General features: G+C 46.3%; 1 protein-coding gene across 4 annotated transcripts in view; it reads left to right on the forward strand.

Moving 5' to 3' along the window:
- Positions 1-23,391, forward strand: part of CARHSP1 (calcium regulated heat stable protein 1) — a 38,050-nt gene that overhangs the window by 11,901 nt on the left and 2,758 nt on the right. For all 4 annotated transcript variants that reach the window (XM_051796986.1, XM_051796731.1, XM_051796820.1 and 1 more), the window contains exons 2-3: positions 7,360-7,549; positions 10,424-10,546. In XM_051796986.1, the coding sequence (XP_051652946.1) occupies positions 7,380-7,549; positions 10,424-10,546 (293 nt within the window). In that variant the 5' untranslated portion in view covers positions 7,360-7,379. The remainder of the gene's footprint in view (positions 1-7,359; positions 7,550-10,423; positions 10,547-23,391) is intronic.

Genomic DNA, 23,391 nt, shown 5'->3' on the forward strand with positions numbered 1-23,391 from the left:
TGGGGAGTTTTTTATGGACAGTTAAGCTCTAGGACTCCTTGCCAGAGAATGCTGTGGGGGCTAAAAGATTATATGAACTCAGGAAGGGCCTGGAAAAACTCATAGGAGGTTATTTATTTAAACCAGGATGCTGGAAAGATGTTGATGGTAAGCACCACTGTGTACTCACCTTATACTTAACTCTGACCTAGGCAGCCACACCTGGCTACCAGTGTTGGACTGAGTAAAGTCATCCTGATGTTCCCCTATTTCACTGCAAGAGTCCTTTGTGATCTCCCTTCACACTTCCCTGTCCCTTTATTCCAGCCCATGTGGGACATGTGAAGACAGACATATCTGGGGAAGCCAAGGTTTGCTCCTGGAGGTGATGTGTTGTGTACTTGGCTCCAGGGAAGGAGCACCTGGATTGGAGCAGGGCTTTGGGGGTTGGTGTGTGAGCTCCTGCTCCTGGTCCTGGCAGTGTGGGGGTTGCTGGCAGTGACTTTGCAGGCAGCTGGGCAGTGTCACAGTGTCACTGCTGCTACAGAAGCAACCAGGGTTTGTAAGCTGGCAGTTCACAGAGGAAGCAGTTGGCAGACCAGAAGCAGGACAGGATGCTGGGTGTCCCCCCAGGCTGGTGCTGGCTCGCTGCCTGCGGCTGTGCCCTGCCTGGGTCAGGTCTGGGCCTTCAGCTGCACGTGGAGGGGTGTAAGAACTCATCATCCCACCGTGTTTGGTTGGTAAGAGGCTGTGGTGACCTCTCAGGGACAGGCTGGTGCAGGGGCTGCTGTGCAGGTCTGTCTCCCAGACATATTTTGGGCATGGTTCTGTGTAACCTGTGGATTTGCAAGAGTGAGGAAATGAAGCTGGGTGCACAATCTTCAGACTTACTGTGGGCTTACATTTCAGGAGAGGTTACACCTCCACTCTACAGTGTGTCCTGGTGCTGGAGATGCCTGCACTCCCCCCAGGAGTGGGATTCAGTGCTCAGGACAGGCTGATGCAGAGCACAGCTCAGACCCTTCCAGCCCTTATCCTTGCTGATGCCATGAGCCCACTCTTCCCAGTGCTGCAGACTTTTCCCCCACTGTCTAGGAGGGTTTTCCAGAGCCAATGTGACAGCACTTTTCCATGCCCTTCTTGTATGATAGCTTGGCCATGGCAGGTGTTTGTGAGAATCTCCCTTTTCCTGCTATCCCTGCCTTGTGGGCTTCTTGGTTTGTGCTGGAGATAACCAAAGCAATAACAGTCATTTAAATACTTGATGGCATTAGCCAATACTGTATGTGCACAGGAACTTAAGTCACTGGGCAACACGTGCACCTGATTAGCATGCACTAATTATCACCATCATCTTCAACCACCATCTTCACCCTTGTCTGGGAAGAACTTCCAGAGGAGGGGGCGTGTCTGGAACATGTCATTGCTTGTCTAGGCTCCCCATGAGCTGGGGAGAGTTTTCCATCCCTTGCAATCTGTTCTTTAAAAAAAAAAAAGAGTTGAGGAAGTCTTGGACTTCTCCTGTGAGAGAGTGTGAGGGGAGGTGTGCTGGTCTCGGGACAGCTCTGTGCCTTTCCCAGCATTGTCCCGAGGAAGTTACCTGACCACTGGGTGCTGGTGTGTGCTGCTCTCACTGAAGTACTTTTTTCCAGGAGGTAGGATGAAACATGGTTCTTCTCATGTCACTGTGCTTGCTCTGCCTTTGGGCAGAGCCTGGTGAGCACTGTCCCCATAGCAGCCAACTCACTACAGGGAATCACAGCCTCCTGGGTTTGCTTAAAAGGGGAGGACCCTGGCTAGCTCCATTCCAGACAGTTGGGAGAATAAGTTTATGCAGCATCAATCATGGAAAATACTGGATTTCCACTGACAGAGGATCTTGATTCCTCTGTATTTTTAATAAAACGAGCCACAGGGTATTGCCATATACCCTTTAGTATAACTGTAAACCAGTTGAAACACGTACCTAACCTATCCACTCAGTTCCTTAACCTAAACCTTTTGTTGTTGTTTTAAGTGTACCTGTCAGCTTGCATGAATCGTGGAAAATACAGGACTGTAGAAAGTCCTCATCTTTCTCAGTGTACTATATAGGCTGCTGATGACTTAGTTTCCCTCCCACCCCTTTCTGGGGTCTCTGCTGCTTGGGCAACATTTCCTTCAGACACATCACACTGCTCACTATAGGAGCAGAAGGGCACCCACAGCATTTGGGGACAAGATGTTCACTGCTGAGACTGCTTGAAAGTAACTGCTGCTATTTAAACTCAATCCTGTTTTAATCCAAATTAATTTGTATGTACTGACAAGCAATGGGAATTTTCCTTGCATTTTTTCTGCCTTATAATTAGGCTTTTACTGGACATGGTTGGGCAATGTCCTGGTCTCCACTAACCACCAGATCACTCCAGTATGTGGGCACTCCTCTGCAGCCTCCAAGGGCGTAATGTTTGTACCATAATCCCCCGTGTTGACATGTCACATGCATGTTGCAACTCCTCTGAGTTCGTGTTAATTGAAATACCAGTATTAATTGTGGAAAGTTAGTCATGCAAACTAAGCTGGAAGGGGAAGCTCTTGGAACCTGCTGTTTCGTAACTCACATGTTTTGTAAGAGCTTAACTCCGTGACGCAGGAGGAGTGCTGGGATGCTCTGTGGGGCTGGAGCCATGTGTGCACTGGGGTCCAAGTGCCAGAAAGTGCTGTGCCTGGTGCTCATGAGTCTCAGAGAGGTGCCAGGGAGCTGCTGTGGAACTGGGGGCACCCTTGGGAGCCAAGCACCCTCAGATCCTCACCTTGAACAGGGCAAGGTATTGCAGGGAGCGGAGGGTCCCAGTGCCTTCACTCTCTCAGCAGATGAGAGCAAGGGGCCATGTTTCTGCTCCTGCTGAGGAGAGTTTGTAGGTGTCAGCAGAAGGGCAGGTGACGCTGAGGAGTTTATTTGCACGGCTTCCTTAGGAGAAGGAAAGAAATGCAGCTGCGCAGAATAAGTTTGGAAACCAGGACATTTGAAAGTGAGTGACATTTAAAAAGAGTTTCTGGTGGTGTTTCTCAATCCAGGAAAATCCCAGAAAACAATCAGAATTTCATATGTCCACATTCCTTTTAGAGGTTGAAATGAAAGAGTGAACTGGCAGCAAAACCCATCTGAAAGTGGCTGCTCTTGGGGTACAGGAACCTTGCTCTCTCTTTTGAGGAAGGACCTCGTTTTCCAGGCAAGTGTAACCAGTGCTGTCCTGTTCATGGACCATGGTGGTACCTTCTGAAAGCAGCTCCTCCAGACTGAGGAGGCCAGAAGGAGCATTTCCTTCAGAGCAGTGTTCCCTGGGGACGAGCTCTGTGCCCGCTCACTGGAGGTGTCGCAGTTTGTTGTGTGAAAAGGAAACTGTAATAGATAGATTTCTTGGAGTCTGTCACCCTGCCATATCCATTTGGACTTCTTTTTCCAGGAATTTGCATTAATTAAAAATGAGACAGGATTTATGTGATAGCGTTGTGCTGGTCAGAATGGATAACTTCCCCAAAACTGCTATTTTTAGGGTATTTTTAGAGGTATGGAGTAGACTTAAAGATGAATAGGATGTGTACATATATAGAGAAATTATGATGGCATTTATATACCCCCAACCTTAATAACTTCAGTAGGGGTTTTTTGCTATATTTCATGGAGAATTTCAGAAATTCCTCCTGCATGTATTGTGCTCTTTGTAGTTCACTTGTTACAGGTGGTTTTTAGGTCACCTGTTACAGATGACATTTTGGGGTCTCTTTCTGTACACATTGGCCAATTGTTCTCAAAAAAGCGTGGTAAAAAAAGATATTTTTGCCTTGAAATGTTAAATTAGTCTATTGTTTCCATGATGCCAGCGTGATTTATTTTATTTATGTTTTAATTCGGTGCATTCCTAAACATAGAAATGAAAAAAAATCATGTTGGAGAAAGATAATGACGGATGTTGAAATATGGGAAGTTCAGTAAGTTGAAGGGTGATGTGGCACATGGTTGGAGTTTCCTAAAGAGCCTCCAAACATCACCACCTTACTTCATGTTACATTCATTCTGTAAATACCCACAGGCAAATGTTTTGCTGGCTCAAGCAGAAGAGAGATACTGTCTGTACTGTCCCTCATGTTTGGCATAGCTGGAATCTCACACTGCTGGGCTTTCAGGAGCTCTGGTTTGCTGCTATGAAGTGCTGGCTGCCTTCACAAGGACAGCAGGAGGCTCCTGGGGAGCTCAGGGCAGGGAGCACCTCTGGGGTTCATGGGATGCCTTCCTTGCCATGGCAAAGTGGAGAGTGGTGGCTGGACTGGAGGGATGGGGGTAACTCATGGAAGCAGGCTTGGGAGGTGGTGGGCTTGTGAGAGATGTAAGAAAGTGGGTTTGTTCAGCTGATCACAAGGGGGGGAAGGAATTCATGGGTGCTGAGAAGGGACAGGTAGGCAGCTGTCTGAGTCCCAGGGTCAGTTCAGGACCCAGGAGAGCATCTGGAAAGCATCTTTGAAGACTGCCAGTAACTGCATTTGGAAGGCAAAGCATTCATGAAGAGGAAGGCTGGGAGAGTTGGGGCCTGGGTTTTGGTTTGGTGTGACTGTTTGCTGTGGGGTTCCCACATCAACACTGCCCAGCCTCCTAGTGCCTCTGGCTGTGCCTGCAAGCTGGGGGAGAGCTCTGCTCCTGCAGAAGGGATGTGAACCAGCACAAACCAAAATAGCCAAACTCCACCTCTGCCTTTGAAAAGGCTCGGATGAAGTGCTCTTCTCACTGAGTGTTGCAGGAGCCGGGAGCTGCTGACATCCTGCCCTACACACACCATAAAACTTGGCCATTCAGTCTCCACTCCTTTTCACTGTGTCTGATTTTTGCAATCCTCAGAGAAGCCCGAGGGGCAAAGGGATGTGCCAGTGCCCTCTCCCCTGCAGTGATACAACATATGTGCCAGTACAGAGTGCAGCTGAGCTGCAGTGGAGCCACAGGCTTCCTCTGGCTGCTGCCCTGCCTGCCCTCCTCTCCGAGCTGCCCTTGCTGGCTGTGGTGGGTGTGAAGTGAAGTGTGGCTGCTGTGGCTGCCTCCAGCTGTGAGCATTTGTGTCAGCTCTCCCCCAGCTCTGATCAGGGTTTAGGACTCGTGTCATAGAAATTATGAGAGCCGAGGATATTCATCTACCTTGGCTGTGGGCAGAGAACAAAAAGGGTATTTGTACAATGAAATGGTACCGAATGTTCTGCATCACTGTGTTATTTTATGTTTACAGGGCAAAGGGCACAAAAATAATACAAATGGGAACAATAACATACGTTAGCGCTCTTCTAACTCCATTTAGACTTCTTTACTTGTAAATATTTTTGTGGTTCATCTGTGTTTTAAAGAAAGGAGGGAAAATTCTGCCTCTCCACCCTTGTTTGAGGAAGGGGATGGGCAGTACTTTGTGGTTGTATTGCAGTGGATGGGTGAATGCTTTGCATTTTGCTTGTCACCTGACAAAAGCTGGTTTATATTTAGATGAGGAGAGAAAGCGTGTGATTCTGAAAGCTGCATTTTCACTTGTGCAGAGGCCAGGCCATGTGTGCTGAGTTATCAGAATGAGGTTTTAATTGTTTGCTCTTAGTTTTCCTGTGGCTTATTAGGGCTGTAGTCCTCGTATGTCAAACGTGCATTCCTTGAAAGCAAAGCACCCAAAGGAGAGGTCTTTAGAAAGCCCAGGAGACTTCCTCAGTACCAGCCAGCACAGGAGGCCTCTTGGGAGGAAGAGGAAATTTGGAAAATTCCAGCCCATTGGTGTTATCATCTCGGTCTCAGCTGAACACTGTGCTGTGACACTGAGCAGGGCATTATCTCACGGGTGACAAATGCCATCCATATTTGAAATGACTTCCTTAAAGCTGGGGTTTTGTTCTCAGCTGAGCTGTTGCTCTTGAGAACAGTGTGGAAAGCTCAAGCTGGTACAGGAGGGAACATGACTATCCACTTCTATCTTCTCAGCACCCGGAGCAATTAAAGACAAAAGCCTTTGTTCCCTGGTGACTTCATTCTTAAGAGGCCCTTTTAATTTTAGTCCTTAGTTTCAAGAAGAAATAATACGAATTTGTCATTGACAAGAAGGTTGCATCTCTCAAATGGCATGTGAAGGATCCTCTCCATAATTCATGGGCTGGGTTGTGTGGGTGTCAAAAGGAGGGTGCATAATGGATGTGAGAGATTTAAGTTCAATTAAACCATTGGTCTTAAAAGTAACTTTTCTTGCCTTCATGATATTTTCTTGACCCAGATCGCCACATTTTTTTTGCTAACTCATCCAGATAACCAGATATTTTTAGTCTTCTTAAGTAAGAGTTTAGTGGGTTATTGGTTATTTTTGTACATCTTATTCTCCTTCCAGTGTGGATGGGGACTTGTATAGTAATAACAGAGCAGTGCTGATTGATTCCTCTTATTTTTGTCACTGCTGCACCTGTAAGTCATGCATTTATCTGCATAGAAGTGCTGCTGTTCCTCATCTTTCCCTTTCCATGGATTCTGGGAGTTCTGCTTGTTGTGTGATGAGACACATATTGCTGGTGATGTGCTGAGAAGGGGATCTTCTCCCTCCTCTGCGGTAGGACCTGAATAAGAGCAAACCTGAGGCTGCAGGGGATCTGGACTATTGGCTTCCCAGTTCCTGGGAGATTGTAGCAGACTCAGACCTACCAAGGGAGATTGCTGGGTGTGCCAGATCCCTCCGGGTGGGCGGGGTCACCTCTTCATGGTCAGCCACTGCCTCCCAGCTTTGTCTGTGTTTCTGTCCTTGGCAGAGTAAATTACCTGTCTGACTCAGTCTGAACTGAATTAAGGAGCACTTACATGACTCTCTTCTTGCAGTCAGGCTGAAGGTGTTACGAGCTGGCAGAGCTGTGTTAATAAGTGATGGCACCAGGAAACCAACCTCCAGCAGTGGAGGTGCAGCCTTTATCTCATCATTTCCTCTTCGAGTGATTCGTGCTTGTAATGTGTGCAGATGCTGGAGGCTCCTCTGTGCTGTCGGTGGTCAAACCCCACCCGTCTGGGAGCTGTGTGGGGCACAGCAGTACCTCGTGCTGGGGCTGAGCTCTACATCAGGAGCCCGTGGGTGAGGCAGGAGTAAGCAAATACGTTAATTGTGGAGTAATCTGTTTTCAGTGGAGCTTCCTAGTACAGCTGACAAAAGCTGTGACATTTAAAAACAAATAAATTTTAAAACCCCTGAACTCGCTGATACAGAGCAGGAGCTTTTGGTGCAACTGTGTCCGTGTGTACGTCGGCAGGAAGTGAGTCATGTTCTTACAAAAACCATCATCTGAAGAATTTGTGACTTTTATGACAATTCCCATTTTGGGCTCAGTTAGATCTCTTCCTCTCCCCAGGCTTTTCCCAGGCATCAGGAATGTCTTCTGAGCCCACTTCATCCGCCTCCCAGCAGTCCCCTGCCTCTCCACCCTCTCCCGGTTCTCTCCATCTGCCCGAGAGCCGCAGGGCGAGGGACCGCTCCCCGTCGCCCATGAGGTACCTCATCCCCAGCCCGCTGCCCACCCGACGGACCAGGACGTTTTCTGCGTGAGTACGGGGAAAGCTGCCTTTCACGGACACAAACAAACCACTGCCCGCGGGCAGAACGATCGGGGAAGGCAGTCGGGGGGGATGGGGGAGGTGGTTGTTTGCATCTAGAAGATGCTCTGGTATTTTACTGTTGTCTCTTCTCCAAAAAATTCTGATGCCACTAGACTTTCAGTCCAAATCTCCTGTAGTTTTTCAGTGCTCTGCTTTGGTAAGGGATGTTCAAAGTCTCTTGCACTCTTTAAGACCAGAGTTTTACAGGGAGGGGAAAGTACACTGAGAATTCTCAAAACATAGTTCTTATCTGAAGCTTTGGGTCACTTCAAACACTGGGTTATGGCTCTTGGGACAAGTTCCTACTGGTGTTTCTTCATTAGATCCAGACCTTTTTTTGTCATGATCTCTCTCCTCACTGTCCCTGAAGCACTGGATCAGACCTCACTGGAAGTTTTAGTTCTTTTACTCCTGACACCTCATCCAGGTTACATTTTAGGGATGCTCCATCACTTTCCAGAGGAAAGTGCTTCCTTGTTTCCTTTTCCTGTCCATCTTTCATAGATCCATCTTCAGATTGTTCAAACAGACCTGTAAAAGAATATGTTGGTTTTCAAGGTATGAACCCCGATCTCTGTCTCTGAGGGTTTCTTCAATGAGATTTTCCATAAAACAAGGTGAGGTTTGTTGCATTTGTAGTTATTTGAGGTAGTGATCCAGCTGAGCTGCCTCCCCCTGAGCTTTACTGTGGCCCCGTGGTGCTGTACAGGCTCCAGGAAGTCTGAAGGGGACTCCTCCAACAGCAGCAGAGGATGGTGTTGCAAGGTTTGGCCATTGCAAAGAATTCCCAGTGCCTGTGATGGTCCTCCCAGTGAGGGGCTGACCTGCAGAAGGCAATGTGGGCTTCTTTGTTAGTCTCTGAGCCTTTGGATCGGGGTCTGAGGGCATTATGTGGAGCTGTGGTCAATCCTTGCAGTTCAGGCAGTCTGTGTAAGGGAGGTCTGGCAGTGCTGAGTGAAGCACTGTGGCAGTAAGAGCTCAGCCCCACAGCCAGCCTGCTTTGTGCCACTTTATCTGGATGGAGTTTTTTCTGGTGGCTTTTTCCTTTTTGCTTTTGCAGTGTTACCCAGCTCTTTTCTTCCAGAGTGATCCATGTGGATTTAAATAATAATCTCAGTGATGCTTCATATTATTACTTCTGTATTTAAAATGAGGCAGAAAGTATCAGCAGCAGCACAAGAAAAGTTTATATGTTGTCAGTTCCAAAAGCCTTCAAATGCCCTGAAATTTCTAATGGAAGTAGATTGGTAAAAGGAACATAATTGACTTAATAATTGGGGTTGCCCTTGAAAAGCAAGTCCAAGCTAGCTTGTCTCAGTGCTGTGTTAATAATGAACTCTTTGTAAGTCTTCTCAGCTGTTAATCTTAGTCTGGTTCTTACCAAATGAAAGAATTTATTATTTGGCTTCCGCAGTTCTTTAATCATTAATTAGTGTAGGATTCTTGCTGTATTTGTTTGCCCTGAAAATCAAAATAGCTCTGAATTTTTTTGTGTGTGTCCTCTTTAAACAGGGGGAGCTCTAGGTGAGCTCTGGCCCCACAGTTGTATAGAAAAGATGAATGTGACAGACAGTAGCTTATTATTCAGTGGGATTATTTAATTTTGGTTCATTGGAAGTGTGGGGCCTCATCCCCCACAGTGCTTTATCTCCTTGAAAGATGCAATTGAACTTTAATGGCTTGTTTAGGACATCGAGTGCTTTTCAGTGTAACAAGCACTTGTGAGGTCAGGTGCTCTGACAGCTTTATAGAGCTGGAAATGAAGTGATTTAATGGAGATTTCTCTTTAGCACTTTTAACTGTATTCTTTTAGCATTAGTTTGACTTAAGGAACAGAGCTTACCACTTTTTTTGTTAACAATTTTATTTAAACTTTATTTAAACAAATTAGAACATTTGGGAAAGTGATGTCAAAGTTGCCATGATGCACGTAACCAAATGGCAACACAGTCACTTACTGAATTGTACCAAAATTCTCCTCTCACATGGGAGCAACCTACTGATACTCCTGGCATGAGAAAGTCCTGATCTAGTAACTCCTCAGTGTAGACTCTGTAAGATGTCTAAAACAGTTGGCTTCATTAAGGAAAGTGTTTGAGTGAGTTTGGATCCCTGGAGGTTCCACTCGGTGTATTTGATGGGGAAAAGAATTTAATCACACACTTTCCAGGGTGGGTCCCTTTTCTTGGTGGCAGTGAGTCATCCTAAATCTCGGTCTGCAAATCTCATCTTTTAAAATGAGACAGGTCCTGTGCCAGTGGAGGAGGAGTTCAACCTGGAGTCTTGGTGTTATGCACAGCAGTTTGGCTTCACAGCCCGCTGGAGTCATTGGGAGGTGAAATATTGGCTTTAGAGCATCCTAGTCTGGCAGGGTAGGAGTGGGGTGTGTGTACACACTGTACATGTCTCTGTGCACTGCACTCTCTCCATCCTACATGCACACACTCACTGTGAAATATGAAAGCACAATGCTCTGGGGCACGCTGGTACTCCCCAACTCAGGAAAGGTGAGAGAGGTGCACACTTAGTGTGGTGTCTGAAAGAAAATGTGGCGACAGAGCAGATGAATTCAAGATGGCAACTGATGGATTATAGTGCAAGGAAACACCTTCCTCATCTTTATCTCCCTTAAAAAGGCCACAGGCAAAGCATGTGCAGTGCATGAAAATGAGTATTGGGCAGTTCCTGCAGCGGAGTTTGCTCACTGGGAGTGTTTGGCCCGTTGTCCCCTTTTGCCTGTTTGCTCTGGCTGACACACCTGGAGCTGTGCTCGGTGTCTGTGCTCAGCCATAACCTGCTCTTCTGTGCTTGCTCCTGCAGAACCGTGAGGGCATCGGAGGGTCCCATCTACAAAGGTGTCTGTAAGTGCTTCTGTCGCTCCAAAGGCCATGGTTTCATCACCCCTGCAGATGGAGGGCCAGACATCTTCGTACACATCTCGGAGTAAGTTGTCTGGGGGGCCAGGGGAGGCTGGAGCTTTGATTTGCCTTAGTTGTGGAGTGCATTTGACACTTCAGATGCAAGACTGAGTTATAACCTGTCACCCTTACCCCAGCAAAGAGGGTTTGTGCAGATGTTACTGACAGCAATAGGTTGTGCTGCTCTTTTCCTGTATTATTATAAATATGTTGAGTTAAAAACTGGAAGATGATCCTGGCAAATCTCTTGTAATAAGCTGTGCAGTTTTGCCCAGACCCAGAAACTTCCATTTACCTGAAGCAAATAACCTATGTGGTATCCAGTTTTAATGTAAAGACATATAACACTGAAAACTCATTACTTTTACTTTACACTGCTGGTACCATTATTAAACTAAAGGTTAATTGCCTCTATTGTTGGGAAAAGTCACACTTTATTACTTCCTTGAATTTATCTAGCTTCAGTTGTGAGAAGTTTATAGCTAAAGCTTGCTCTCTTAAAGGTTTCATTGGTACCTCTGCTTTTTTGTCTTGAGATAAAAGTTCAGTTCACACTGAGAGCCATCACCTAAATTTACCTTTTGATAAACTAAGTAGATAAAGCTTTTTAAGTTCCTCACTTAGACTTTTTCCCCAGTGTAAACCAGTCTTTTCAGTCTCTTTTCTAAGTATGCTATAGAATTTAAGTATAATTTTAAGACCATACACTGTACACATGCTTTCAGTATATGGAGGTAAAATCTCCTGCAGAGTCCTGCTCTGTTTCTCCTTCTGCACATCCCATAATCGCATTAGCCCTCTTATCCCTGCTCTTTGCATAGTTGCTTACCTGCTCTGACCTCATCATCCCTTGCAGTGTCAAAGTTTGGGGCATTCCTGACAGCAGTGTTTGCATTCCTGGTTCTCAGATGCACAAGTTCTGGTGTGGTTGCAGTGCAGCACATCTCACCTGGACAGGCCCAGCCTGCCCAGGGAGCCAGAGCACACTCCCTACCTGCACTGTCCTTGTCACTTGTTGCTTGGCTAATCTGCCAGGTTTAATGGATCATTTTTATATTTGTTTCTAGATTGAGATGTTGACCAGTGTTGGGGCTAAAACTGGTCTCTGAGGGTGTATAATAAGATTACTCAATCTTTATTCTCCAATAACCTCTTTTAGACCTATCAGCAGTTTTATTCTACCTGTTGTTCACAGTTTTGAAGCTGTGAAATCCTTATTTGTTGTTCAGAGTGGTTATCCAGTCAACAAAAGTCTTACCAAACTTACATTGCCCCAGCTGTCTTTCCTGCCTGTGTGTGCAGCACGTGTCTTTGGAGGAGCACACTGGCCTCCCTCCAGGTTTCTGGAATGTTACTGCATGTTGGGGAGCCAAAACTTTGTGGGGCTTGTGGGTGCAAATGGGCTGAGTGGTCTGACTTACGTGTTCAACCCAAGGAAATGTCATGTAATATCTTCTCTTTCTTTTGTCTGATGCAAATGCACAATTTCTCCTCATTTCCTGAGTGACTTAAAAATAGCATTTCCTATGTCACAATTAAAAAATTTAACTGTGAACGTCTAGTCTGACCTATACAGTTACTGATCAGCAGGGGTTTAGTTAAAACAGCCCTCTCACAGAAACATGAATTTTCAGCCTTCTAATGAATTCCTTTTAAAGAACTGTCTATTTTCAGTCCTGGGTTTTTTTTCTCTGTACATTTTCTCTTCCAATTAGTTCAGTAAAATTTCCTTCAGTTATGTGAAATTAACCCTTTTAAAACCCTGGAGATAGCTTTTTGATTGGGGTTGCCCTTTTGTTTGTCTGTACAAAATGTGAACTGATCTTTCAAGTGTTTCCATCCTATGGCCCAACACATCTTTCTCTCTGGGCCCAAACCCAGAACTTAATTCTGGGTACACAGTCCCCCCCAGTCAGCTTTAATTCTTAGAAACTCCACTGGTGGTTTTTCTGTTTGGCTGATTAACACTCCCATATGTCTCCTGTGCTGCAATCCTGTGTGACATTATGAGAATAATTTTGTCTGCTGTGATTTTTTTGGTGATCTGTGCGAGAGGCCCCCTCTCGCAGGAGTCCCCTCTCGTGGGCTGTGCTGGTTGGAGTATTGATCCCATATGCTTTCAAAATGCTTTGACTGTGAGCCATCAATAAGCTAGATTTGAGTAACTGTGCCCCAAATGTGGTGTGCCACCCTCCCCTTCCTTCCACCCCCTCCATCTGCCCTAAAGCGCTATCGACCGGGTCTCCAAGGCTGTAAGAGTTTACGGGCAGCCACAGCTCTTGATGTATTTTCAGTGGGTTTGTTTTGCTGACGCACAGAGGTTCTGTGCTCGCTGTCACCCTCACCCCGCCTGTGCCCTCAGAGCAACCCTCTGTGGGAAAGCTGGAGAAGATAAAGGCTGAGAGGGGGAGAGCTGCTGTGTGGGTGATGGCCCTGGCCCCTCAGGTACAGCCTTCAGCCTCAGCTCTGGCTCCCCAGCTCACACCCCAGTGCCCTCCCCACTGGACCAGGTTGCCCCTCTTCTCTTTCAGTTGTGTCGTTTCAATCCAATGCTTGTGTGGGTGGGGAACAGTCCCCCAGTGCTGTGCTGCATCTGCTGTGGTCTTCCTGCAGTGCAGCTCTCTTCAAGTTCACTGTAGGTGAGAAGGTTGGAGGGGATCCTCTCTGACCTGTTTGCTGCTGGGAGGCACCTGTGCCTTTCTGGCAGGTGCTTTACCCAACCCACCCTTAACAATTCCAGTGCTGGGGCTCCACTGCCTCCCTGGGCAGTCTCCTGTCATTAACAGACCTGGCTCTTCGTTGTTTCTGTGGTTAACTGGCATCTTGGCTTTCAGTATGGCCCTTCACTTCTTCCTTCTCCCCAGCAGGTAAATGGTGCCTTTCTTCTTCAAGCTTATTTTTGTGCTCAAAGAGTGTTCTCCTTGCTCTTTCAGAAATGTTTTAGCAAGGTCAATTCATATGGATTTTGTAGGACTAAAATGTTTTGTGTTTTTTTGCAACTTCTATAGGTCAGTGCTTCTCCTTTGAAGTCAACAGGATTTTTTCTATTGAACCAGGACTGGGCCACTGTTTTAAATGTATCATGAGTAGGTACTGTTTCAGAGCTTCAGTTCAAAAATAGCTGATGTTTCTGCCTCAACCTGTTAGTGAAAAGTGCTATTATTGAAGTACTGAAGGTTTCAGCACATTGTGTTCTTTAATTACTCTGAGTATATTTGAGTTGTTGGAAACAGCTTTTAGTGCTGGAGGGTGATGGTATCACTGTCTTGATTCTGATGCAAGGCAGCACTGGAAGGACAAATTAGTAATGCCTTTCATTTCAGTTTATTTCACAGTGAATTAGAAAGATTGCCCTTTATTAATGGGAATTGCTTTTTGCAGCAGTATTTTTGTCACCAGCACTGTGGCTCAGGGGACTCCAAGGACTCTGGTTTGTGTAGTGTGAGTTTTGAGATCCTCCTTCTGTTAATCAGCTGATTCTGTTCTACCTGTTGTACTCAGTTGTACCTGAATGTGAGAGATGTCTGCTCACTGTCTCAGTGCAGTATAGGCATCTAGTTGTGAAATGAAAGCAGATTGTTTCTCCGGAATCAGTTCTTCCCAAAAGGTAGGATTTCAGGAATGGGGATAAAACAGTTATGCCAGTTTGGATTTGGGAAGATAGACTGTTCCTTTGTGTTCATCACTAAGCTGTGATGATTAGTGAAGGTTTTGAGCACTGGAACCAGCTGCCTATCTTGCAGATTAATATGATTATAAACATAAACACTTAATTTGAGGAATTATTTTCTTTCCTAAGCTCTGGGGAGCTGTAAGGTTATACTTCAGTGAAAGTGTCTTCCATAAGATGGGATGTCTGTTTCCTGTAAGTTTCCTTTTATTTTTACAAGATAATAACACTTAGCATGGCATTTCCATAAGTGAACATTAGCCCAAAAATAAGGTCAAATATATGTGACATTCAAAAGCTTCACTTGGTGTCTGCAAAATTTCCAATTTCAGTATCTGTGGAAGAGATTAAGGTGAATGTGGACATGTTCTATGAGTTGAACTTGCAGCAAAGCTGCTTTACTGTGTTGGACTTGAGGTGTGGGTAGGAATACAGAATCAGAGAATTGTTAAGGTTGGAAGGGACCTCTGGAGATCATCCAGTCCAACCCTTATGCAAAGGCAGGGTCACGTGGAGCAGGTGACACAAGAACATGTCCAGGTGGGTTTGCAATGTCTCCAGAGAGGGAGACTCCTCAACCTCCCTGGGCAACTGTTACAGTGCTCTGGCCTCCTCAGCATAAGGAAGTTCTTCCCCATGTTGAAGTGGAATTTCTTGTGTTTAGTTTGTGGCCACTGCTCCTGTCACTGGGCACCACCGAAAAGAGCCTGGCAGCATCCTCTTGGCATTTTGAGATATTTGTGTGCGTTGATGAGATCCCTTCTCAGTCTTCCCTGAGATGCTTCAAGCCCTTAATCATCTTTATGCCCTCTGCTGGACCCTCCCCAGTAGCTCCTTGTCTTTCTTGTACTGAGGAGCCCAGAACTTGGCACAGTACTCCAGATGTGGAGTTCTTGTTGCAGAACTGCTCTCTAGGAGGTCATCCCCAACCTGTACTGGTACTAGGGGTTATTCCTCCCCGGGTGCAGGACCCTACACTTATAGAACCTCATTAGAGGTGTCTCTGTGCCCAGCTCTCCAGCCTCTCAAGGTCCCAGTGAATGGCAGCACAGCCTTCAGGTGTATCAGCCACTCCCCCCAGTCTTGTATTATCACTGTAAGAAACAGTGGTTTGAAGTGCAGGTCTGTCTGAAAGGTGTTTTTTGTCTGCGTGGCTTTGTTTTAATAAGGTTACAGAGATTTGTTTGGGGTTTTGATAACACTTGTGTGGAGCCAGTTCTCTTTTTTGACTGATTAGGTACAAGTGTACAAACTGTCCAGGGCAGCCTGGAGTTCTCTGGAAATGCCAACACTGGTAGGTGGTAGCATTTCCTTCCGAGCCATCCTCCTGTGGCTGGTAGAGGCATGGTGACAGCTCTGGTGACAGTCACCACAGCTTCCTGGCAGCACCTGTGGCACCTTCATGTGTTGGTCTGTGGGTAAAGCATCTGTGGCTGAAACCCTGTTCCCCAGCTGCAACACCATCAGCACTCGAGATGGACAGACAGAGCCAACTCACACACACCCACCGGAGCGATGGTTCCTGTTGCCACATCACACCCCTGCCACCCAGCCAGAGGTGCCAGCCACAGCCTCACTGCCACCTTCTGCATCGTGTGCACAGCCAGGCCTGCTTCCCTGTGCTCACTGGGGACAGTTCTCAAGTTGGAATAGAGGGTTGTACCAGGAAAATGTCATGGCTCTTTGAGTGTGATGAGACTGTGTTGTTTTTTTTTTTCAGTTTCACACTTCACTCCTCTCCAGAACAAATACAGAATGTGCTTGCTATAGTGAATGTAAACCCCTAGCTGGCAAGCGTGGAGATGGAGGAGTTGCTGAGATAGTAATTCCAGATATTTCCAGCTATATGTTCCAGTTATTGGAAAGCAGGAAGCTAAGGCAAATTCACTTGCCTGGAGTGAAATTTTTTAATAGCCCTAATTACATTGTTAATAGTGACATGTACAGTTAATGCTTTCATTTCCACCAGCCTGTAAGGTGATCCACTGTCACCAAAGTGATGGTGGAGTTAGAGGAGGATACAGTTCTCAACACTGATGCTGTATCTCACCTCCTTGGCTCCTGTTACGTGGCAGGAGTGAGTCAGATGCACACGGGTTTGGTTCTTACTGACATGTAGTGGCTCTGGTGGCCCCAGTTTCACTCTCTTGCCATTCTACCTGTAGATGTGGGATATTTCCAGAGAGCAGACAGGGAATCCCTGCAGTGTTGGCTGTTGAGCTCCCTTTCCTTGTGCTGGCAGTGGCTGCCTGTGCAGACAGGTTCACGTGAGCTTCCCTTCCAAACAGGGGTGTTGAGGGCATGGACAGAGGGGATGGGGGAAGTGGGGTGGGGGTGCTGTAGCAGCAGATCAAATGCTGTGCATTAGAGCACTGCACAGAGCACTCCCACCCTTCTGCTTCCCCAGTGAATTTGGGAGCAGGCACATGATGGATGCTTGTTTGCTCTCCAGGCTTTTGCATTTGACTGGGATTTGGCCTGAAGCCTGGGTGTCTGCAAGGGCAAGGCAAGGAGGTGGTTCACCAAAGAGCAGTGACAGATGAATGACCACACTCTTGGTTTGTTTTTTTTTTTTAAATATTTTATTTTGCCAAAGCAGCAGATATAATGAAACAGAAAAAACATACAATGTTTGTGGGTTTTCTGCAGTTTGCCAGTACTTGGCTCTGGAGGGGAAAATGCTGCATTGCAGGGAGGCCTTCAGGCTGTCCTTCAGGCTGACCCCATGTGTAATGATGGCTCTGGAGAATTGATGCTGTGCTTCTCTGGGGATGCTGACACACAGCATCCCTGGAGAGATCCTGAGTTTGCTGTGCTTTGCTTGTGCTCTGTGGTGTGAGCTCAGGAGAGTATGGCTGCAGTGCCTGTAACTCAGGAGTGCTGAACAGACGTGGTCTCTGCCAGGTGGGGATACAGTCCCGTTCTGCTGTTCTCTCTCAGTTCCTGGCTGTGCTGGAGATGTACTTTCAGCTGCATCTTCCTGCAGGGAGAACCCAGCTTTGTCCCTGCTTCTTTCCTGCTGCACTGAGGAGCTGGCTTTGAGCTATTCATATCCATGGAGAGATCATCTTTTCATGCTCCTTTCTTTCCTCTGATTTTCTGCCAGATCACTGTTTAATGCAAAGCATTAATGCCACATCTCTTCTCTGAGGAGTGTAACAATACGTGTTGGAAATTAACTGATAACTTTAAATGATCTGCGAGCTGAGTCTGAGCTGAGAGAAAAAAACTCTTCTGACATCTCTGCCTTTTCTGTGAATTAGCAGCAAAACAGTTTCTTCTGACTGGAACTAACTGCTCTGGGGCTGCTGGGAGGCCAAATCTGAGCTGTCTGATTTCCTTCAAAATACTGAACACACTTGATGACTTACCTGCTTTGGACTGCACACTTCCTTCCTGATGTGCTCCCTTTCTGGTGCTTTGCTGCATCTGCTGGAGTCTGAAATAAGTAGATTATCTGGGGTAGGAAGGAGAGGCAGCAGAATTCCAGATCCTTCTTGAGAGGGGTTTGGAAATTAATACAACACAGATAATCTTTTTCCTAAGGGTTCCCCACCTTCCCCAGTTGGCTGAGAACTCACGTTGCACTGGTGCACGCAGGAGAGCCAGCTTACTGTAGTTGTTATTGTGGCTAAATCCTCCCAGAATCTCTACCTACATGATACAAAGTTTAAGGGGTCAGAGCCAATGCTTGCACTCTGCCTACCAGGCAGTGGGCACTGCAGGCTGTGGCCACCCGAGGATGGAGGTTCTCTGTGGTTGGTGAGCACAGAACATAACTGCCCTGGGCTTTGGTTTCCATATGCAAACAGTAGGTGTGATTGTGACAGGATCCAAGCTGGGTGCTTGCAGGAACAGGCATCTTCTGTACCCCTGACTGAGCTCACATAAGCATCCTTGGAAATATTTCTCTTGTGGTTGCCAGTTTCTTCCTTAGGGAGTGTGCTGTGCTGCCTGCTGTTGAACCAGCTGCTGAAAGCAGATACAGAGCCATAACCAGCCCTGAGCATGAATTCCAACACCATGGCTAGAGATCTTGGTAGAAAACTGGGCATCCACTGTACTGGGGGGGGAAGTGCAGCTTCTGTCCCAGGCAGCTCTTGGGAAGTTCTCTCAGCACAGAGAACAGGGAAATCCATTAGCAGAGACCTTGGATATTAACAGCTGAGATTCTTCAGTGTTTGAGCCTCTTTACTCTTGTCTGTCCCAGTTACAAGTGTGACTGGTGGGCAGAGGCAGCCCTGCTTCTGCTTTGCCTGCTGGACAGCTCGATAAGGTCATCCCTGGCCTTGCTGATGGATGCTGGAGCTCTTGGCTTGCACTGGGACTGCACGGGAGGGCATTTGGGATTAGTAACTCACTGTAGCTCATTACTCTGTCAGGTCCTGCTCTTAAATGAAAATACAGGTTTCCTGGGAGGCATGTTGAGGTGTTAAATGAACTTTAAGAAGCCCACCAGATAATAGAGCCCATTGATCCGTGGGAAGTGCTGCCTGGTGTGATCCATGGCAGGCTTGGTGATCAGCAAGGCTTGGAACTCACTGAAAACTCTTCTTCAAAAATGTTTCCACGTGATTTAGTCTTTGTCCCAAGAGGTTTAGCTGGAGCCCTGGAATATGAATAGCAGCTGTGAGAAGGAAGAACTAGAACATTCCATATTTAGGTAATTTCCTAATAACCTCCCAGTTTCCTAAAAATAGTGCAGGATAAAATGCTCCACCATACCAGACTGGCGCTGAGCTGGGAAATGGGAGTTGCTGGATAATCTAAGACTTGCTCTATTGTGCCTCACTCTGACACTAACATCAGGAAAGCATTTCCTATTTTTAGCTTGAAGTTGTTCCAGTGTTTTAAAATTCCTGGATAAATAGATATCCATTATTTTGAATCAAACATGAACACTTATATCTCAAATAGCTGTGAATATCTCCACCTTCCTCTAGATCAACATTTAATATATAGTTAGGGTAAAAGTAAAAAATACAGATCTGAAAATATTTAATCAATATACAGCATCAAAAAAGTCTATGTTTAACTTCCTTTACCAAACTATCCAGGTAACTTACATTGTTTATAGTGTGTCTGTTGTAGGCTGAATCTGTTCCAAGAACTCTGTTTACTTTCTCTGGTCTTTTCCCGTTCATTTCCCACTCAGCCCTTAAGGCAGTTGCTTCCTGATGGAGGATCTTCCCCCAGCTTTGTGTAGGGCTCTGCCTCCAGTGCCACCATCTCATCACCTCTCAAGTGCCATCATGCTGTTCTTTCCTGACAGCACCAGAAGTGCTGCACAGTCTGCACGTTGCTTGTTTCTGCCTCTCAGCATCGTGTAGCAATAGCAGTGCTGGAATAAGTCTGTGTCTATCCCAGGAGCAGCATTTGGTGGGCAAACAGCGTGCAGGGAGCACTGTACACTAACATTTATTCAGGCTGCAGACTGGAACCTTTGTCCTCTTGCTTTTCATGGGCACTGGGGGCAATGAATTAATAATCCCCTATTTGTTAGGCACCAAGAATGACTGGTGACCAGAAAGCTGCAGGAAAGAAAAGAATATCTGATCTGTGGGAGAAAAGTTTAAAGGCCTAAGGCAAAAAATGAAATTGGAGATGTTTGTGTAGCCACAACCTTTTCACACAGCTGTGCAAAGGACAGGATGGCCTTGATGGATTAGAGTCACCTCAACAAGCAAGGAAAGACTACAAATTAGAGGATTAGAGGAAGACATGTTGGGGTCAAATGAGGTTTCATCACAAGCTTCAGTCTCTTCTAGTGTCAACTTGGATAAGGAAAGAAACCAAGAAAAGGTATGATGCTGTCAGCATAATGCTCAGCCCTGCAAGAAGTGCTTTCTAGTGGAGGAAAGTGCACCTTTCTGGGTAATGCTTAGGGCTGTGCAGATTTTGGGGCCAATCTGATCTGTTTAGTAGAAGGAACAGGAGTGTTTAACCTCATGATTCAGCATAAGAAATGTGGGTCAACAAATATTTTGGTTTTTTCACTTGCAGACCAGGGACTACATAGGGAGTGCCCCAAACAGTCACCTAACAAGTGCTGAGGGATGCAGTGGCTTTCAGTGATGGTTGAGTGTGTCCTGCAGCCTGGGCTGGGCCCTTTGCCTCTCATCTCCCTGGCTGCAGGGCAGTTGTACTTCGGGCACAGCAGTCCTATGTGTGTTTTGATTCACTTGGTCTTAATTTCTTGGAAAAACAGGATCACTTTGGTTACCTGTACATCTGCAACACCTTTCTTACTAGAACCCATCCAGGGTTTAAACCAAATTTAAACCAAATTTCAGTTTTAAACCAAACATACCCCAACAAAACATCCATCCTTTTTAGTGCTCAAGCTGTACTTCGTCACTTGATTTTAAAGATTCAAGTAATACCTAATTTATCTCCATTTTTCAGGAGCTTTAATTTTGTATATTGCTGCTTCAGGAGACTGTGAATCCACTTTCCTTTTCCATTAACAGTACCTACCTACTTTTGCAGATTTCAAATGTTTATTTTGCTCATCCTGTTTCACAGCAGCTTTTAAAGAACACGTAAGGTTCCTGTTTCATAAAAACAAACCCTTTCAGCCAAACCTGTGATCCCTTCCTGGGCAGGGCATCCGTTTCATTTGATGCCTGCACAGTGGTGATCTCACTGCTCGCAGTGTGTGTTCCTGCCCTGTGCAGCACTCAAAGGCAGTGCCATGGCTCTGAAGTGGCTGTAATGCCAAGAGGAGATGCTGCTTTAGTTCCTGCCCCACGTATCTGCTGTGCCTGTGCTCCCTGGCACACTGTCTGCAGCTGGTCCTGGTGCTTGAGGCCCCACGAACAAACGTGTGTGGTTGTGGCTCGTTGCAGTGGCTCAGCTGTACCTGAGTCAGTGCAGCCTTTCTGCTTCAGCTCTCATTGTCTGCGTTCATTACACCTATCTGGGAATGTTTCTGCTTGCTGTGTTCTGCTCATCCCATGTTCCCTTGTGCAGATAAAATGCCTGTGCTGTGTTGTCTTCCATGGAAAGGTGCTGCCTTGCTCAGCTGGGACTGACGTCCTGCATGGGCTGTGTTGAGAGTTACTGCTCGTGGCAATAATGGTTTTAGCTCTATAGCAACAATATTTTTGGCTACAAGTGATCATTCAAGTGGTTCAAGTAGGAAAGGTGATGTGATTTATGAGCCATTCCCATTTTCACTCGTGGTTTGACCCTCACCTGTGTCTCTTCTCGGAACTTCACGTCCCCTTGTCAGGCTCTGATGCAGCACCAGCAAGTGCATCCTTGCTTGAAATCCTCTGTTTTGAAGTCAGGGTAAACTGCAGGGTATTTGGTGGCAAATTCCCTTGGCAGTAGAAAGGGTGAGTTAATCTTTGCTTCTGAAAGGAAAGTAAGGATTAGATGTGCAATCCCTTCGCACCTGAAAGAATCTTAAACCTGTTGGAAATGGGGAAAGTGGGGTATAAATGAAGGCAGTAATTGCAGAGGACAGCACAGCAGGAGTCAGATGCGGGAGCTTGAATGTGGTGTGATACAGGACTGGGCTGACAGGTTGGCCTGGAGACTCTGGTCGTTAATAAAGGTCAGCTGGATCAGCCTGCATGGGCTGGAAAGGGCTGTCAGGTCTGAGGAAGGAGGCTTTATGTTGATTGTTCTGTAAATATTTTTTCTGCCTTCAGTTTACTCCTGTTTTCCCAGGCACTTGCTGGAAGAGTTCAGCTTAGGGCATGCCCTCTTGGGTCTTGTTCCTGTAGTCACAGGCAGCTCTGGCGTAGAGGGAAATAAAGTCTGAAGGACATGCATTTCAAGCCACAGGCCTTGGGACTGCCTTTAACTCCTCACAGCAGGTTTTAGATCCATATTCAGATACAGGAGCATTTTCAATATCATGTTGATACAATCAGTAAGCAAACAATGACTTTTCTTTTGAATTTCCCATGCGAGAAATTCTGATTTGTGGGTCAGTTTTAGCTTCTCTTGTACATGCCTGGTTACCCATTCTGTCCCTGGCTGCCTTTGCTCCAGCACAGTTTGTCACCAGCTCCTTGAGCAGCACTCACAGGGCATCAGAGAGGAGCAGAAGCTGAGGCAGCCCTCAAAGGGGGAAGGGTTGGGGAGAGGCAGTGCAGGAGATGAAGCTGAAGAAGTTTTGCAGAGCTGTGGGGAGAAGCAAACTCTGATGTGAAGTCACAGCTGGCAGTAAGGGGCAGTGAATTTACCTGCTATCAGCCCTGCCAGTCTTTCCTGCAATAGAAAAGCCCAAACAGTAATGGGTCACGAGATGAGAGTAGATATGAAGGGCTCTGCTAAAATCTGAGATCTCTGCTATTAACAGAAACACGTGGGGTACAGTTCTTGGGTGGTGTGACCATGCTCCCAGTGAAGGCAAATAACAAACTCAGCGGTGTGTGACAAACTTCTGACCTAGATGACTTTTTTTTTTCTTTCCTGAACCCAAATCTTACCTCCAGTTAATAGGAGTTCACAAACAAGTCACACCAATGAGGTAGAATTTATTAGTGTTTATCTGTTCCCAAATACAGATGCTGCTGAGAGACACTGAAAACCCTCAAACAACAAGAAATCTAGGGCTGCCAGAGAAGGGGAAGGTGGGCATGGACTTGTGTAGGTGTATTTAAAGAAAGATGAAGGAGCATTGTTTGTACTGTCAGAGCCTCGTGGCAATGCAGGTTGGAGAAATCTCTGCTGGTCTTCACTGGCACATGCTGGGATTTTTATTACAAAGCTGATGTTGAGCACAGGGTGAGGAAAGCTGTTGCACTTTGCAGTTCTCTGTGTCACCAGCACATTGTTCTGAACAGAAGGTGACAGCCCTTTGGCCATCTCCCACTGGTTCAGGATAAGGACTCACATGCAGTTACAAATGCACAGTGAAAGTCCTCCAGCATCCCCTGGCATCACACTGGTGGGGGACAGGTAGGAGTGAGTGACTCCTGGGAATCTTCCTGAGTGCTGGATGAGTTTTTCTGCAGTGCAGCACATCAGGGTGGCACAACTCTCTTTTCTCACAGCAAGTAATTTTGAAATATTTGACACCACAGCTCACTTGGGCTTTTTTTGTTTGTTTGTTTGTTTTTTTTTCATACCACAAACTGTTAGAGGGGAGTAATCTGAAGGTAAAATCTCTCCATTACACGGCACAACCCTTTTTTAAAAAAGAAAAAAGGGGAAAAAACCTAAACTCAAACTTCAAAAGCTTT

Source organism: Manacus candei, unplaced genomic scaffold, assembly GCF_025592945.1.
Source record: "Manacus candei isolate 608988 ecotype Guabito, Panama unplaced genomic scaffold, ASM2559294v1 h1tg000002l, whole genome shotgun sequence".
Taxonomy (NCBI): Eukaryota; Metazoa; Chordata; class Aves; order Passeriformes; family Pipridae; genus Manacus; species Manacus candei.